This window comes from Sardina pilchardus, chromosome 2, assembly GCF_963854185.1.
Source record: "Sardina pilchardus chromosome 2, fSarPil1.1, whole genome shotgun sequence".
In the NCBI taxonomy this organism is placed as follows: domain Eukaryota; kingdom Metazoa; phylum Chordata; class Actinopteri; order Clupeiformes; family Clupeidae; genus Sardina; species Sardina pilchardus.
The window spans coordinates 11001387-11019671 of NC_084995.1; the positions used below are offsets into that span (position 1 = coordinate 11001387).

Below are 18285 nucleotides of genomic sequence, written 5' to 3' on the forward strand. Positions count from 1 at the left end.
TAAGCAAATCAAAATGTACCTCATAAAGAAGATGTAGCATACATTGTCCTACATATTATGACCATTTTCATCATCGATATATAGCAGCGATAATCCTTCACCCTGCACTACCATTTCATTGGAGAATAACGGAAAGTCTATGCTCCTGAGTTTTGGGCCTGGGGTCCCTGTGCCTCTTAAGATAATCTTTTTCACCACAGGACAAATATGCTCCGGTAGGTGTATGGACGGAGTGTTACAATCACTTTGTCAACAAAGAGGCCCGAAAATGAGCAATACATTTTTGCATTAAACATGTTTTCTTTTGTGATTCTATTTAGCTTGAGTGTCTTGACAGTGGACCAGCCGGGTCAAGTATTTTCAGTCATCAGAAAGATACTTTTGAAGTTCTGCCTCCAAGGCAGCTATGGACTTGTGCTCTTCCTCATCTTCCTCGTCTTGCTCATCTTCAAGCGGAGTATCATCGTTGAAGCGGAGATGGCTCTCCAAATGGAGGGACAGGACATCATTTTCATGAGGCTTTGGGCTGGCGTCCTGGTGATTCTGCGAGTCTGTCAGAACATGTTAATTGGTCGTAAGAAACAACTGAGGAAAAAGGGACATTCTTATCTCTGTAGTTTGTTGGTCAATATTATTGATATAATTTATAAGCATGGAAATCTTGTTTTGTGGACGTTCATGAAAATACTCTAACTTAATTTTGAAAAATATAACCATGATGAACTTTCAAGAAATGTCCTGGAAAGCGGTTCAAAATTGTAACTTCAGACTATGGGCAGCTGTGGCCTACTGGTTAGGGTTTGCCGGTTCGATCCCAAACAGTCCACGGCTGAAGTGCCCTTGAGCAAGGCACCTAACCCCTCACTGCTCCCCGAGCGTCGCTGGTTGGGCAGGCAGCTCACTGCTCTGGGTTAATGTGTGATTCACCTCACTGTGTGTTCACTGTGTGCTGTGTGTGTTCACTAATTCGGTTAAATGCAGAGAAACGAATTTCCCTCACGGAATCAAAAAAGTATATATTCTATTCTATTCTATTCTATCATAACTTTTCCAGGACTTCCCAGAACTGACCCAGGAGTGTGAGCTGCAGTTCCCGCCCGCCTCTCACTCACCGTGGCTGGCGGGCAGCACCTCGCTCCAGCTGTACTCGGCCAGGTTGATGGGCTGCCGTAGCCAAGGCTCCCCCAGCAGCTCCTCCAGGGTGGTGCGCAGGCCTGGCTGGGGCTGCAGCAGACCCTCCAGCACACCACTCAGTCCTGAGGAGAGACACGCCACAGCTGTCTGAATGACTGACTCATCCGTCAACTGACTCACCGACTGCTGATTTCTTTCTTTCTTTCTTTCTTTCATTCATTCATGAATACCTACAGTACAACAACTAGACAAATGAGTAACTAGAACGTATGAATGACTGGCTGAAACTACAAGGAAGAAATGAACAGTTTGAGTGATTGAGTAGCAGATCCTGCAGCAGGCCACTCAGCCCTTATATATTAGTAGCCAGTATTGGTCCAAGACAGACTCCCACAGGGCTGGAAAGTAATTGTGTCCCAGCTGATGAAAAAGTTGAACCATTAAAAATTAAACAAACCATTCCATCACAACACGAACATGAAGAATGTCATTTCACAGAATTACATCATTTGTAACTCAATCAGAAAATAAGTATAGGCCAACACTGCTTACAAGTTATACCAGGTTTCAGAAGGCTTAAGTAAGCAAAAGTACATCTTGCATGGTCTTGTAAGATGATACAACCTCCTGTAAAATAGCTCAGTTTATTCCAAACCACACCGCAAGGATGTTTTCCCTTTCTGGGCAAGTACCGAATCTGTCGACGCAAAATCTGACATTTCGCTTTGACATTTGGCTGGGTGTTCTCCGTCTCTTACCGGAGGATAAGGGGAAGGGGGGCTTGAGCTTGGCCTCCAGGGTCTCCTCCACGCTGCAGAAGGGGTTCTCGCTGAAGAGCAGCGTGTACAGCAGCACCCCTAAAGACCACATCTCTAGCTCCGGGCCCTCATATCTACAGCAAGAGACAGGCACAAAATAAACATCCTTCCCAAATGGAGACGTTCAAACACACAGAGACACACGGTGTGCACACCCAGCACTTCACCCGCAATCAACCAGAGGTGCTTTTGTACTTTTACTCTCAAGAGATTTTTTTGATGTAATCAGTGCAGAGCACAAGCAATGCAGACACTAATTTAAAACGAATGCACTTGGGGCTTAGAGTGGATGTTTCCCATGCCTAAACTAAAGTGATCTCTACGAATAGCAACAGCTCAAGTTTGAGTTAAAGTAGGGCTTACGGGTTCCCCTGCAGAACCTCTGGAGAACAGTACTCCAGGGTGCCACAGAAGGCGTAGAACAGCTTTCCAGGCGCCATCACCGTGGCGGAGCCAAAGTCAATCAGCTTGATGTAGAAGCTCTGATTGATGATGATGTTCTCGTCTTTGATGTCTCGGTGAAGAATACCTTTCTGACGCAAGTAGCTCACTGCGGCTACCAACTGCAGAGATCAAACAACAGTGGAGCTGTAAAACTCAGATTAAGTAAACACAGACCTTCATATCTATATGTACACAATATTCCCCTGTTACCCTTAGTCACATAATCTCAATATGCCACTATGTAATACACAAACAGGATAACAATAAACAAATGTAGATGTGAATTTAAGTCATTGATGTATCCCCTTATAGCTGTTTGTGTTCTCTGCATACCTGTCTGAAAATGTAGCTGGCCAGAGGCTCGTCCAGACATGGCTGCTGCTCGATGAACTCAAACAGGTCCATGCCATTGCCGTGCTTCTCCATCACCATCTGGAAGAACAGCTCGTTCTCAAACACGTCCAGCACCTGAGAAACACAGCAAGGGACATCAGTGGCAGTCTGACATCAAGCGCTTCAGAGCAATGTGCTACACAATCAATCAAGACAAAAACAAACAAACAAACAAACAAAAACACCCAACAGCTATAGGGAAGTTTATCCAATAATGATAGATGAAAGAGTTGGCCTTTTTCAAAATGAGTTTCACACGCCTCAGTCCCACCTTGACGACATTGGGGTGGTCCAGGCGAGCCAGGATGGCGATTTCCTGACTGACGCTGCCCATGTTAGGGTCGTCCACCCAGCAATCGCTCACTATTCGCGCCTTCTTAATGAACTTCACCACCACCTGAGGAGACAGGGGAGGAAGCACAGGAGTCAACTCTTCACTCACTTTCTCTCCACATTTCACTCTCTTCACATCGGGGGTCTGTTTGACCTGCTGGGACTTGTATTTCAGATATTGACTGGCACACAATACACTATCCCTAACATAGTTCATTGGATAACAATACAAAGGACGACGATATGAACATTTTACTAATTGTTTTAAAGTCATCATCTCACAGGCTTGAGAAACGTGCACACTCAAAAAAGTCAAACTTAATCCTGACCATCAGGATAAACTCTTCAGTGATTTCTTTAGTGACTTTTCTTCCTTGCTGACAGTTCTGCCCTATGCCATGCTTGGTCTCCCTCTACTTGTGAGCTGCTCATCTTGCGGCGCACATGTAAACAAGTCTTGAACTATATTATCAATATGACAAATTCTTATCATGAGGAGGAATTCTGCCGCATCGATAGTGAGACGGTATGGCTAAAGACTAAAAGTCCACTGTAAGCTTATGCTTATGTGTTTGCTAAACACTCCAAATCTGTGACAAAGGTCTTCATATTCACTCATTTGTCCATTTGTCATGGTACTTGATAAGATGTGTAGGATATTCCACTGCGCTCCATATGCCTGTTGTCTGGAGCTGCTCTACTGTAGACCATGCTGGCCGCGTCCCCTCTCACCTCCTTGGCATCGTGTCTCCTGCAGGCCTGCCACACGAAGCCGAAGGCCCCTTTGCCCACAGCGCGCAGCGGTCTGTACTCATCCTCAAACTGGCCCTTGCAGGCCTGTGACTGTTCCAGGTCAGCAGTGGAGCGGAGGGCCTCTCCTTTACACGCGTCCCGGATCGCCTGTCACACACACAGACACACACCAAAACAACAGCTCAGAATTACAGCCATTTTACTATTTATCCTGGCACTAAGTGCTTATAAGCACTACAGAATACAGCACATTGACCAACATACAACACCCAAAATGTCCAACTATAGATTTTAGATAAAATCCAGTCAACTGTACATATCTGTCTATATTGTTCATACTGCATGTTCTTTTTTATTTTGCTCTTATAATGTTAGTGTTAATACACATATTATCTCTACTGTAAACCACGCCACTTGCTTCACTGTATACTACTGGCTACACCGCAGTATGCCATATTCAGGAGTTTCATCAGGTCCCTTTCCACAGGTGTATGAAATCAAGCACCTTGATTGTCAATGCAGACTGCATGGTGCTTGATTAATACACCTGTGAAAAGGAACCTGATGAAACCAATGAATACTGTTTACGGTTTACACTGCACTTTTTTTTTACTTACTCTCTGCATATTTGCACTTTACTGTGAAGCACTTTGGTGCGGCTCAGCCGTCTGTAAATCATGCTATACAAATAAATTTGACTTTGACTACCTATCTATACTATTTTTTTGGGCTTTTTTGCACTTATGTTTAGACACTAACTGCATTTTGTTGTCTCTGTAGTTGTACTCTGCACAATGACAATAAAATTCAATCTAATCTCATCTAAATTTACCAACGGACAGGCACGCATGCATGGTAAACCTAACAGGAGCTCCTAAGTGCAAGTGTCTCAGGAGGTGGAGGCATTAGGTTGAACTGGAGTCTGACCTCCCCGAGGCTGTAGCTGGAGGCGTCCTGTGGAGAGGCCAGGCTGCTGCCTGTGTGCTGCGGGCTCAGTGGCGCCCCCTGCTGATCGCCAAGGGGGAGTCTTCCCGTCAACCAGATGCAGAAGAGGGGGCGGCCGTCTGGGAGGGCAGCCCGCCGGATATCACACTGAACCTCTGCAACGGACAAACAAGCAGGGTCTGGGTTAAGCCTTTGTCAAACCTTTGAATAGGGATGGTCAAATAGTCAAAGCATTGCTGAAAGTTTCAACTCAGTCTTGAATGAATGAATGGCACTAATGTAATATCTTTCATTCAGTATGCTTTATGCATCACCATAGGGATTTTTTTGTTATCCCACTTCAAAGCTAAACTTGAGGAAATTAAAGTGTGCACATAGCATGGGTACACACCAAGCCTGGTTCCATCTCTGTGGTAGCAGTTCCCCTCAAATCGTCCCTCCAGGATCTCACTGTTGGCGTTGGCCTGCGCTCGGTGCTGCTGTGCTGCTAGTGGCAGAGGCTTCTTCGGTGTCGATGTCGCCAGGTTGCTGCCTGGCAACTGTCCACTTGGATCGCCAATCCTCTGGAGCTCCTGAACGCGGCCGTTGGGGTGCGTGGAGAAGGTGTCCCACTGCTGGGAGGGTCCGGTCCGGTCCTCCGCGCCCTCGGCTCTGGACCGCTCCTCCTCGGGGTCGGACTCCACCACGTAAGGGGACGGGGTGCGGAGCAGCTCGGCCGTGTCGCAGGAGGCCTGGGAGAGGTTGAGGCGGTCAGGGTCGCCGTCGACCACGGGCAGCTCCAGGCTGCCGCTCAGGTCCAGTTCGCCCAGCGCCCGGGTCACCGCGTCGCCGTTGGAGTCGATGTCCAGCAGGCAGCTGCCCGAGTCGACGGGGGCGGACGAGGGCGCGGAGGAGGGAGCAGCTGCGGCCGGCGGGTGCGTGCCGTCCAGGCGGTCCGGTCCGGACTCGCCGGCCCACTGCTCGCAGAATCCCGAGGACGAGCGGCTGCCCAGAGAGATCACCTCGAAGCTGGAGTCCTGCAGCGCGTTAGGGGAGGACGGTCCCTCCGCGCCGTGCGCCCGAGACTGCCCGCGGGGCTTGGTCAAGGCCCGCTTGCTCTCTGCGGCTGGCCGGGCAGAGCGCGCCCCGGCCCAATCCTCCGAGTCCGAGTCGGTGTCCTCCGGGCCTCTGTAGGGTCGGTGGCCCCACACCTCCTGGGACTCCACCAGGGCGAAGGTGTGCAGGAGCGCCTGCGTGCTGTCCGTCTGCTCGCTGCTCATGCTGGACGAGGCCGCCGCCGCCGCCTCCGCCACCTGCCGGAACAGCTCCACCGTGTCGTCTGGCCTGGGGGCACACAGCACACAACACACACGTCTGCTGCAGTGCAATGCAAACACTACGCAGGACATTCAGGATCAGGCCTCTACAGAGAGGCACAGCATTAAACCAGGGTGCTTGCTCTTTTGTCAACTAAAAATTCCAGACTTTTTCCAACCTTTTTCCAAACGTATAATTTTTTCTTCAAGACCTCGACATTTTGTAGTTTTGAGAGTCAGGCTGCCAACACGCAATCATTTTTACTCTATAATAGTAGTATAATGAGATGTAATGCAGATTGCAACCATACCGAGACCCCCATGGCAGGACCATCTCCCTCCCAAAGACCCTCTCAGATGCCCATGGCAGGATCGACCTACCCCACCCCTTGATTCTAACTCTGGACTATCACGATTCATTATCACGATTATTTTGTTCAATATTAACATCACGATTATTAAACGTGATTACTCAGTGATTTTGGATCTATCATCCATATTCACATAAATTCACTGTCATGAAATTATGGATTTTGATTGCAAATGGAAAAAAAATGAAATCTCAAAAGTCGCAAAATTGTGGAGGGTATATCAGTCATGTTCAGTCTGAGTACTTGCATCAGTTCTTCATGAGCTACACTTCAAGACTTTTCCAAGACTTTTCTACAAAATTCCAAACTTTTCAAGGTCTGGAAAAAGGCACTTTAAAATTCCATACCTTTTAAGACTTTCAAGACTTGAGCAAGCACCCTGTGACCTTCATATCATATTGATCATATATATCATATTTTACAAAGCTAATCTATAAAAAGGTAAGGGTTAAAACCGAATATAATTTATCTCTGCATTTACCCTTCGTATATTCAAAGAGAATAACTTAACCTGTCATCATGGGATTACTTATCTAGCCCCTCTAGCCTTTTGTACCATCTGGGGATTTCTTTTGTTTTTGATCAACGGTCACACTTCAGTCAGTAACGCACACTGATAGGACATGTCTGATGTGGGACTGTCCAAGAATCTCTTGCATTTCAAAAACAGGGGTAGAGGAGCGTTTCCTGGACTCAAAAGTTTGCTTAAGTTTGAGGTGCTCTTTGGATGGGATACTGAAAGCCAAAAACCAAGTTAACTCCTGGAAGAAGGCATGTCGCCAAAACTTGTAAAAACAAGTTTTTAGAAGGTTAATATGACCAAGCCATAACAATAAAGGCTTTTTAACTTTTTCAACTAAGAGTGCCTTGGAGTTTCTTTGTTTTTTGAATATCTTGCCTTTATTAACACAGTGGAGATAGGACTGTGGGAAATAAGAGCTACTTCACAGCCATGTGATGCCAGAGGCTTGTTCCTCTACCTGTCCAGCTGTGTGGAGGTGGCGGCCGGTGAGGTCATGGTGGATGGGACGCTGCTGGGCACCTCCAGCCTGTCCGTGTTCCCGGTAAAGATCCGGCCCTTGCCCCCAGAGACCCTCCTCTGCAGGGCCTGCTGGACCATGGCCATGTCTCCAGCCAGCACCGTGTTAGGGTCTACAGACGACCACAACAGATGACCACAACGGCGCAGATTAAGGACGCGTCATTCGTTTTTAAAGAAATGAATTCATAAAAAGAGCCATTTGTCTGAGATGACGTGCACAACATGAGACACATCAGGCAGTCCTGGTCCAGCGGGGGAGAGGGAGAGAGAGAGGTCACCTCATAAAACCTCCTGAGTCATGACAGCACTCACCATTAGTCTCCCGGCTGCTCCTCCCCGAGAGTGAGTCACTAGAGAGGGCTACTGCACTGCCAGGTGCAGGGTTAGAGTCACTACTGGGCTCTACATGCCAAAGAGAGAAATGGAAAAACAGAGAGGTGGAAGGGGGTTTAGTGGGAAAAAACTACACTGTGCTACAGTAATCTACTGTCTAATATGTGAGAACAAGATACAGTGTTAACACAGCTGCGGCTATTATAAGGAAAAGAACAAATACAAGAATACTGCTGAAGCTGCAGTACACTACAGTGACCTACTGAGGAGGGTGCAAAAGCCATTCTTGGAAAAAGAATGTGGTCAAGGTCAAAGGTCAATATTGAGTAAGTGGCTACATCTGTGCAGTGAGGAGGATGGATTGGGAGAGTGCAGTGGGTTCTGTACCAGAGTCATTACTAGCAGGGTCAGTGGTGTCCTCATGCTGGTGGGGCACCGGACTGGCGGGGTGGTCAAAGCTCTGCATCCACTCGAAGAACCCCGGCATCAGGAAGGTGACGTTCTGCACACACATAAGAATGCCAGTGAACATGACTGTGTACCAACACATCACTAGTTCTGCTCATAGTGCATTTCATTTTTGAGCCAAACCTCCAACCTTGCCTTAGTAAAACAAAGCCAGGATATAAAATAAACACTCTACACTTATTAAATCAGGATTACGTTGATCACCTCTCAAAACAAGAAAAGACTACGGTCATATTTACATCCATTGAATTGTGCTATGAATGGAGGAGAGTTCTGTTTTAAAACAATATCACATTTTACATGGCAAACCATGACTTTTAATACACCAGCACAAGACCACAGTTTAATGTGGATAACTGTACTTACCTTTCCCATTAGTTCAGACTTCCTGTACCCAAACAGCATCAAGGCGAAGTAGTTGTTGATACTGTGTATACATCCGTCGGGGGACAGGGTGAGCAGTCCACTGAGAGGAGCGAACAGCCACACAGTCCCCGAGTACAGCAGCCCTGAGCCCGGGGACGCCAGGCTGGGACACCCGTCCTCTCCTACAGTGAGGCAGAACGCAGAAAGACAAACAGCATTTTTATGGCCGTGATTAACTTCAAGGACCCCAATTTAAAGGATGGGCAAAGTGCAAAGGCGCAAGTCACAGCAGTGCAGCTAATTTAATAACTAAGCATAATCAATAATGCTCACTTAATATCATTAGCAATACATTAGCCGCAAACATTGACGAGACAGCTCAGAGCTCTCATGATATGCCACACGACAGCTCTACACACTGCTGTATCTTTGACTATATCGCCAAAAGCAATTTTGCATTTGCATATACTGTTGCTTTCGGCAGAATATCAGAAGGCAATGGCCATGTTATAATACTGAAATGCTGGAAGAAGCCCAACTGTACCAGTGTTGAGCACGAGAGAGGAGCTGGGCTGTGGTTGTTCAGGGGAAGAATCTGATGAACAGAGATCCGCCGAGCCGCATGACACACGTTTGGCATCACCGCTTCCTGTGGCGGCTCGGCTTCCTGGGTGCCCACCGGAGACGGAGACCTCCAGCGGTTTCCCACAAGCCACTGCGCCTTTCAGCCTCACGCAGAGAGGAAGAGATGTGCCTTCCCGACCTCTGGCCCGCAGTCTCTGCACACGGTGCATCTGCAGAAAGGGTAAACATCATTATAGAACTCAATACGGTCTGCACCTGGAAGAAATGAATCAGATAACTGCATCTGTAAGGTATTTCCTGAGATAATTAACATTTCATGAGCTTCTTTTGACCTGACCCCGTGAGTTTTAAGGAGTTCATCCCTTTCAGGCAACAACAGAAGTCAGCACAATTATGTGTTAGGGAAGGCTAAAAAACCGCCCCTCAGTGCAATAGGAGTAGGAGCCCTGTTTCCCACTTAAGATGGGAAGAGTGATTAGCTGGCACTGATGAGATCTGACCTTGGGCAGGGGCCGGCAGTGGAGGGGGATGTGCAGCGATGGCATCAGCTCCGTGATTGACAGCCCTGTCAACTCCTCGGTGTGCCCGTAGCCGCTGAGATGGGCAAAGGCAAGGTCACAGCTGATGATGCTCCCCTGTGATGACAGAGCAGAGTCCAACATTAGTGAACTCTATCAGAGCCAGCCAGGATGGTTGGAAATTCAGCTGCCATGGTCTGTGTGTGTAGTCTTTACCAATCTGCCAGATCTTGCTCTATACATTTTAGCCCTCTGTCAAATTTAGTTCAGTCTAGTCCAGTCCCCCTATGGCTCGGTGAATAACCAAGTACATTTAAAATGTTTTTTTTTTTTTACAAAGTGCACCTTTTGCTAAGCGCTGCTAAATCATCACAGTGTAAAACATGATTTTAAAACACTTCATATTTCTGTGTTGGTATTATAACAAGCACTGCAGCATATATTTGTTGCCCACACACATTTGGACAACAGCCATCGTCAGAAGAATCTCAAATGCAGGCTTTGGCACTGCCTGTGCATGCACATGCCCACACAAAACAAATGTGAAAATATTCAAATATTTGTTACTCTAAATCTGCAATAGCCTACATTTTCCAAGAAGGAGACGTGAGCTGATATTCTCTCCACTGGCTCCAACAGAACCAAACAGAGGGCCAGGTCATGAGACTGCCTGCAGGTCCACACAGACACAGGAAGCTCTGCTCCGGACTTGCTCACCGCACCAACCTGCCGCGTGCACACACACACACACACACACACACACACACACACACACACACACACACACACACACACACACACACACACAACACACAACACACAACACACAACACACACACACCTGTAAACAAAAGTTTTCAAATGCATGTACAACATTCAGACATAGATGTCCTTCCAGTATAAAGCAGGTGGTTGCACCATTTCACCGTATTCAAAAGCAATCGATCTGGTTACTGTGAAGAGGGGGAATATCTAATTTCTTGCAGCGGCAACTTGTAAAGTCAGACAAGGTCACGTCTCACCACTTTTCCTGAAATCGTGACCACATTTCCATCAGTATTCAGAACGTCTCCTGTCAGCGCATCCTCTGGGCACTGTTTAGTCTTCAGGATGCTGGACAGTCTCTGGCCAACCAGGCTACTCCTGTTGAACTCCAGCAGCTTGCAAGCCTGCTCATTCACTTCTAGGATCTAGGACAACACAAGAATGACAACACCTCAGTCAAACTAACTTTACAGAGATCAATTTATTCCTAAAACAGTGCAACCTTTTTACTTGTAGGACTGGTATTGAACAATTCGAAAAATCTGCATTAAAAACACATGAACTGTACCTCTGTGGTTTTGCGATTGACAGTGAAGGCAGCCGTGTTTGGGTTATGCACCAGGGTGTGTTCGGGTGACCCCGAGCCCTCAGGGGCCAGCTGCCTCAACAGTGTAGCGTCCAGTCGGCTTGGGCTCAGCTCTAGATATCTGGGTGGAGAATCTGGGCGATGCAAGTTGGATATCTGCAGGTTTCTCATGGCCACGGAGCTATGGCCATTCTGGGAATCACCTGGATAGAAAAGTGCACAAGGGTTTCAGGTGACTTGAGCCAACACTTCTATGTGAAGGATCACCTTTTAGTTGCAAACGATAATTAATAGTTGTTTCATCTGTAACGTTACTCTGTAGATGTCTCACCTGTGGAACCCTCGCGCCATCGCAGTGAAAGGCTCTTTTTGACGGCAGGCCTTAGAGCACACGGGTAGGATCTGTTCAGGACAAAAGAATCCTCTGCCGAAGCTCTATCGGCATCATTGCCCGAGGCCACACAAAAACTGTCACCTCTGCCATTTTCCCAAGGGTCTTTTGCCGAGGAGCACGACAGTGACATTGTTTGCTGAAGGAATCAGAAGAGAGCAGAGACGGCTTTAGAGAGGTCGATGTCTTGTGTTTACATTTCCAGCGGATCCGAATACAAAAGGTGGGATATGGCAACAGGACACGCCTCTCTAAACAGGTTGCAATTAAACTAGATTCGAACTGCTAGCAAGCTATCGCTACGTATAAAAGTCTGCTTTCAGTTTTAGTCTCCATCCTGGGAACTGAATATTCAACACAATCACAAAGTACGTTTGTTAACGTTAACTTGCCGTGCCAGCCTGATATCTCACATTGATAACCTGTAAAGTTAGGGGGTTCACAGAAAGATGTTTAAAAAAGGGCTACATTTTGCCATGCAACTCACCTTGCTTGATGTAACGTAAGCGCTAATGTTAACGATACCAAGTTGAATCTCAACTGAACAGATAACAAACTAGCTTGTTTAGCTAGAGGGCAAGTAAATGTAGATAACATAAGCCAGCTGGCTAGCTGGTCTAAGATAGCAAACAAATGAATGGAGGGCTAAGTTAGCTTACTAGCCTACTGATAAATGACAACGACCCCGCCGCTAATATCACCAGTTTTGTAATTTAGAAGTGTACAGATAAATTATATCAAACTCAGTTCAAACTAAACAAATATAGTTAAAACACTCCAATATTGCAGTACATTTCATACAACCGCGGTCTGTAGTGTTTGGCGCGCGGGCACTCTTGAGTATAATAAGATTAGATGGGACAGCCAATCAAAAACTAGACTTTTGAAACCAGAAAAGTGGTCATCCAATCATAAACCTGCAAGGGTGGAGTGAACGCAATGTTTGGACCAAATAATTTCAGTTTCTATAGTGATAGAGGGTTACTATTTACATCATCCTTCTGATTACAAAGTATTTCCAAGAGCAGTTTTCCCTCCTTTCCTCAGGTTTAGGTTTTTCTGTTTTACCAGCACATATTGTAGAAATCATAAGGTCAGTAGACTTTATATGGTTATTTTACTTAATGCTGATTTATCATAAAGTCAGAGGCAATTAAAATATAGACATGATGCAAGACTCGAGGAAAATTTGTTTTTATTGTTAAAAACAAATTACAGTTCACTATGTACTGTCATCATAGTACTACAATTTTACAGTATTGTAAACAATATAGCAATTTATGAAGTGAAGACAAAGCCTCCAAGCAAAACACATGCACACAGGTATCTGATCCTATGAACCTCAGGATCAAACATTTTTGTGCTTTGCAATTAGGTTCCACTTCACAAGTGCAGAAAAGCTAGCATGACCTCATAGCCATTCTCAGCTAATTCTCAGCAGACTGAACCGTTCTCATAAGGACAGTGCAGAGCATAAAGTCTCAGGAAAAGACTTGACATTGAACAGCAATGAACTCAAGGGAATTTGTTTTTGCCATTTATTTGTTAATTTGTTAACAACACAGACAGTATGTCAATCAATTTTCTCGAAAATCCACAGCTGCCAAGAAGTGCTTTTTACTTAAGAGAAAATAGCGAGAGTTCATAGTCCCAGAGAAAGGGTTGACTTTGGCTATTATGGATGACAGACAGTTAACGGCACACCAGAGTAAGATAGTGTTTTCAGAGTTCCCAACTTGCAGGCATTTGGCATGAGGTTAACATTTCCAAGCCATTTCAAAAGCTGCCACACCTTGTCATGCCTCAGTGATTTCCACTGTTGGTAATCTCATGCTTTGGATTTCAGACGGCCCTCTCAGTCTGAACACCAACGCTAAACAGCCCTGAAAGTTGGCAAGCCTGACTATGATGTTGCGACATGTTCACTTATTAATAACAGGATGTTCTGAGTTCTCAGAGGATAGGGTGTTTGGTCTACCAGAAGCATGCATAGCGTTGTAGAGGAGCTCGGTTATCACGGCTGAGCATCAGAACTGACAGCAGCTGAGTCTGGACCGGACCTGGCCCAGATCTGGCCCTGACCTGGCCCCAACTCCGCCTGGTGCCGGCCCTGATCTGACCGGCCGGATCTGCTCCTGGAGACAGCTGCAGCCTGGGGAAGGTTCTGGACGCGGAGTGCAGCAGGACACAAACAAACAGGCGCACGCACACACATGCACACACATACACACATACACACATACACACATACACACACACACATACACTTAAGCACACATACACACACACACACACACACACACATACATACACACAGGAACAGAGTCACGATCTAGACAGAGGACAGCTTGCTCAGCCACCCTCTGAGGTGTCTACGAGTGGTGGTGGTAGTCCTTCTTGCTCTGAGGTGTCTACGAATGGTGGTGGTAGTCTTTCTTGCTGTGAGGTTTGTTTCCCAGAATATGGTCGATATCCGAGGCTAGTTGAGTAGTCATCTTTGGCAAGACCTGCACAGGTAAAATAACATTACATCTATCCAAAAGGTAGAAAAAAATGTAACAACAAAACAAGACTGAAACTTGACACTTGACAATATAATTTGTACAGAACAATATCTGACTGACTCTGCCTTCACATTGATATGATTCAAACTACAGTTCATTCTTGCTCCAGTGATTTGCATTAGGCTCTACTGCAGTAATCGCTTGCCTGTATTGCCCCCAGGTTTTCTGTTAGCTGTGCAGGGTTGGATGTTCCCAGAAGAACGCAGCTCACTCCTTCATTGCGTAGGCACCAGGCTGCGCAAAAGGGAAAACGAAGGTAGAGAAACACACACTTAAGGATATTTATATTTCACTGGGCAATTACAGCACAATCAGGAATAGCTCACTGAAGAAGATGTCTACTGTTCTCTTGCCAGCATTGCAATATGTTCGAGAGAGACCTGTTATCTGTTTTCCCTACCCACAACTCTGTGCCTCGACTCAAGCTGTGGGAGGATACACACTGTCATCTCTAGAGCCGCCCGCATGCAGGCAGGTGCGATATGGAGGAAGTGACAGGTTTGGGATATCAGCCATGCAAGGTGATGTAAATGTATCATCATATTGTGTGTCAGCTTAGGCTTCCCAGTTCTTTTCCACCTCCACCTCCTCCTCCTCCTCCTCCTCCTCCTTCTCCTCCTCCTCCTCCTCACCCACGGCTAGCTGGGGCAAGGTGCAGCTCAGCTTCTCAGCAATGTGACCCAGCTCCTTCAGTTTGGCCTGCTGCTTCCTCCCATCCTCACTCAGGATCTTTTCCTTCAGCCACTGGTATGACTGGAGGGTGAAAAAAAGAGAGATCATCATTTTAACATGATGCTGTGAGCCTTCAGGGAGTTGGTGTTTAAGACTTAAGGGACCTCTCAGTGAAAAGGCTTTCACTTTATCTGGTTAGTATTGCCCTCTGGGCTCAATTACCTTCATGGATGCTCGGGAGGATTCGGGAACCCCGTTCTCATACTTCCCTGTGATGATTCCACAGGCCAGAGGAGACCAGGAAACCACTCCCACACCTACAGGAGTCAAGAAGCAACAACTATGTGAAACACGACATGCAGTTAAACATGCAAAAACAAAGTTAAATGTATTCGTGTATCGATATCACCTTAATTCTTGCGCTAGACAGCAGAGAGCTGAGAGGGTTATTAAGAATGACTCTTACCGATCTTGTGGTAGAGTTCAGGTAATTGTGTCTCCACCTTGTCCCTCTGGAACAAGTGATACTCGGCCTGCTCGCACACCGGGGGGATGAGGTTGAACTGCCTCGCTACTGAGTACGCCTCCTGGGGGATCAGGGCAGCGCGGAGACAAGAGGAGAGGAGATGAGAAGCATGAGTAGAGGCCAGAGTAGACACCATGCTAGAGTTCCAGACAGTGTGTTGTCTATCAGCATATTTTAATTTAACATTTCTATAAACCTAAGTACTTTGCATTTCAATGGAATTGGGTATAAAATCTCCATATGAGCTTTGGATGTAGTAAAATGAAATCCAATTTCCCCTCTTTTGTTATCAATAACATGCCTCCCAGTAATTGATTTCAGATAAGGAAATATTTTGTGAGACATTGTGAAACATTCTGTCACTTCTTATTTTTATCAAATGCATTATGAAGGCTGATAAGAGGCCATTCAACATGAGAACACCCTCTCTCCTCTCCCGGCATGTACTACTCCTGCCCTGTTGTTCTCTGTTGAGGAGGAATTTGATATTCTACACTGTGAAGGTCACCTTGGGACCATGTGTTGTGAATCTTCCTTTGCCAGCATCCTGGGTATTTTACGGGTATTTACGACATGCACTATCAAAAAAATGAACACCATTGTTACACCAATGTCCTATTCAAACAGTTTATGTGTTTAAGCTGCCAATGTTTTAATATATTTAAAAATGTATGTTGCGTGTAAAAATCGATGTAGTGGCTGTACAAGAGAGAGATTCCCTTGCTCTTCCAACCACTCACCATAATTTCCATGGCACTCCACCTCGAGGTGCCCCAGTACATGGACATCCCCTGGTTTATCACATGGGTCATGGCTCTCACAATCTCTGTGGAGAAACAGTGAAGTGTGATCAGAACAGGGCCTAGAGAGTTGCCTGTGTTATCCCAAACAAGATGGACACTACCATGATGTGGATGCAGCTGTATAGCGTGGCTTCATCCGTGATTTGCATTTGCTATCATTTGAAGACACCAGGGGGCAATATTGCTCACACCTCCTGCTGACACAGATGGAGTTTTCTCCCCACGGTATTAACACAACCCATTTGATTAACCAAAGTTATTTGAAAGACCTCCAAGCATTTCAACTTTTGGGCAAGTGCTTCAGTAATTAAGTTCCCCTAATTTGACCAAATATTTAATTAGTCAAATGATGAGACAGAAGGGTTTCTTTGATTAGGGTGTAAGGAACACAACTGGGGAAGGCAGAAATGAGAGTTGCATCACGCTTGATAAACGAATAAATATGCAAAACCATGGCCAACAGATGTAATCAAACAGGAAGGCTCTTAGGACAGACTCTCCAAATAATCTCAGTCAGATCTCAGCCGAGAGCACCTTGTCGAGACACACGCAACAATTTGCTTCACCGCGAGACGGTGGCTCAGAGACGTGTTCCGGGGGCATGGTACGGAGGAGGCGCATTGTTCTCCCAAACCCAGAAGAAAGGAGGAGAAACGAGCGGGAGCGCACAAACGGCAGGCCTTTGTTCGGGAGCGATGATAACCCTGCATCAGGAGCCCGGGAGAAAAGAAGAGAGGTCTGTTGTTCCCCCTCTCCTCCTTCATTAGAAACTCATTCAGAGCAGTCAGGGTCAAACGACTGCAGAGAGCACGAACACACGTGTGTGTGTGTGTGTGTGTGTGTGTGTGTGTGTGTGTGTGTGTGTGTGTGGGTGGGACAGGTGGGAGGTGGAAACCAGGCAATATCAGGCTGCCACAGTAATACATCTGCACTGAGAGAGGAAGAGAGCGAGAGAAAGAGAGGAGGTGAGCATGTCATTTTTTATTTTCTATGTGAGATATGAACCAGCCATCCAGAGACTATTTACAGCCCCCGATGCCCATTCTCACCATATTGCTGCCTGCCACGTGGGTCATTTTTATGATACCCATACGTGTGTGAAATGATGTACTGTAACATAAAAATAAAAGGATAATGTGAAAAGCTCAGCACAACAGAGAAACAAAGCTGTCAAATATCATGATTGAGGATTTTTCTGCGTAACACCGTGTGTGCGTCTGAAACAGAGTGTGTATCTCTGTGCCTATGCGTTGGTGACTGCCTTAATTTAATGGCGTGCAAAGTGCAAAGTCTAGACAAAAGGCCAAATCTGTTCTGGCCTCCACTACTCTAATTTAATAGCAAACATTGGGTCAGTTCAATTCTCCCATGTGCTAGATGGTGACCTTAGTGTGTGTGTGTGTGTGTGCCTGTGTGTCTGTGTGTGTGTGATAGGTGTGAAAGCCTGCATTATACTGTACGTGTCTCTGTGTTTTGGTGTGTGAGTTTGTGTGTAAAGGCAAAGGAGCGAAATCAACCTGGAGGAACAGCCGTGACCATGGTAATGGAATGCGTGGGCGTTGTTCAGTATTTTGAGAAAATGACATGAATAAAGAATGACTTTTTCAACATGACATCACTCCTCAAGCCTCAGGGGGAAACAAGTCTCTCTCTCTGTATTTCTTCCTTCCTTTTCTCTCTCTCTCTTTCCTCTTTCTGTCTCTTATTCACACACACAGACACACACACACACACACACACACAAATAGACACACACTTAAATATACTCCCTCACACACACAGCTAGCTTGAACTCCAAACCCACCCACCAGGTGTTTGTTTATTTCACTGCAAAGAAGCCAAATGAAAAATTCCCTGCTGACAACAGGAGAACACATCCCACATTTGGGCGAAACACATCCCCCGCCATCAGTCTGAGGACACCGAATGACACACTTGAACTTTAAAGAGCAACACAAAAAATCAATGCGTCTATTGACCAGTTTGGGAGGCAACCTTGCACGGCACGGCACGGCACATTTGGGCCTCCGCTGTAAATCACGCCTCGGCGTTATTAGCTTCTCTCATCTGTAAAGCGGTAGAGGTGGGGGGGGGGGGGGGGTAATGTGAGCTACGTGTGGAATCTAAATTTGATTATTAAGCATGGCTCCACAAGGTTTAGACTGTGTGTGTGTGTGTGT

General features: G+C 46.2%; 2 protein-coding genes across 2 annotated transcripts in view; both read right to left on the reverse strand.

The window, feature by feature from the left end:
- On the reverse strand, positions 1-12349 carry pask (PAS domain containing serine/threonine kinase). The gene is made up of 20 exons (XM_062518716.1): positions 12028-12349; positions 11481-11679; positions 11132-11352; positions 10821-10988; positions 10387-10524; positions 9781-9915; positions 9240-9489; positions 8696-8877; positions 8249-8363; positions 7841-7930; positions 7467-7638; positions 5212-6143; positions 4803-4975; positions 3855-4022; positions 3061-3186; positions 2730-2864; positions 2316-2515; positions 1893-2026; positions 1113-1256; positions 1-551 (listed from the first exon to the last, which is right to left on the reverse strand). Exons 2-20 carry the CDS (start codon positions 11671-11673, stop codon positions 361-363), a joined length of 3867 nt encoding a protein of 1288 aa, XP_062374700.1. The 5' UTR covers positions 11674-11679; positions 12028-12349; the 3' UTR covers positions 1-360.
- A 375-nt stretch (positions 12350-12724) lies between these two features.
- The window catches only part of kcnab1b (potassium voltage-gated channel subfamily A regulatory beta subunit 1b), a 31402-nt gene continuing 25841 nt past the window's right edge, over positions 12725-18285 (reverse strand). The window contains exons 9-14 of the mRNA XM_062518729.1: positions 16043-16128; positions 15243-15363; positions 14999-15093; positions 14737-14857; positions 14250-14338; positions 12725-14047 (exon numbers count right to left, since the gene is read on the reverse strand). Coding sequence (XP_062374713.1) covers positions 13952-14047; positions 14250-14338; positions 14737-14857; positions 14999-15093; positions 15243-15363; positions 16043-16128 — 608 coding nt within the window. The 3' untranslated portion in view covers positions 12725-13951. The remainder of the gene's footprint in view (positions 14048-14249; positions 14339-14736; positions 14858-14998; positions 15094-15242; positions 15364-16042; positions 16129-18285) is intronic.

Coding starts and splice junctions, on each gene's coding strand:
- pask (XM_062518716.1), bottom strand. CDS start 11,673: ATGTCACTGTCGTGCTCCTCGGCAAAAGACCCTTGGGAAAATGGCAGA. Junction 6,144..7,466: donor ACCTCCACACAGCTGGACAG/GTAGAGGAACAA, acceptor GTGTGCCCCCAG/GCCAGACGACACGGTGGAGC. Junction 4,976..5,211: donor CAGAGATGGAACCAGGCTTG/GTGTGTACCCAT, acceptor TGTCCGTTGCAG/AGGTTCAGTGTGATATCCGG.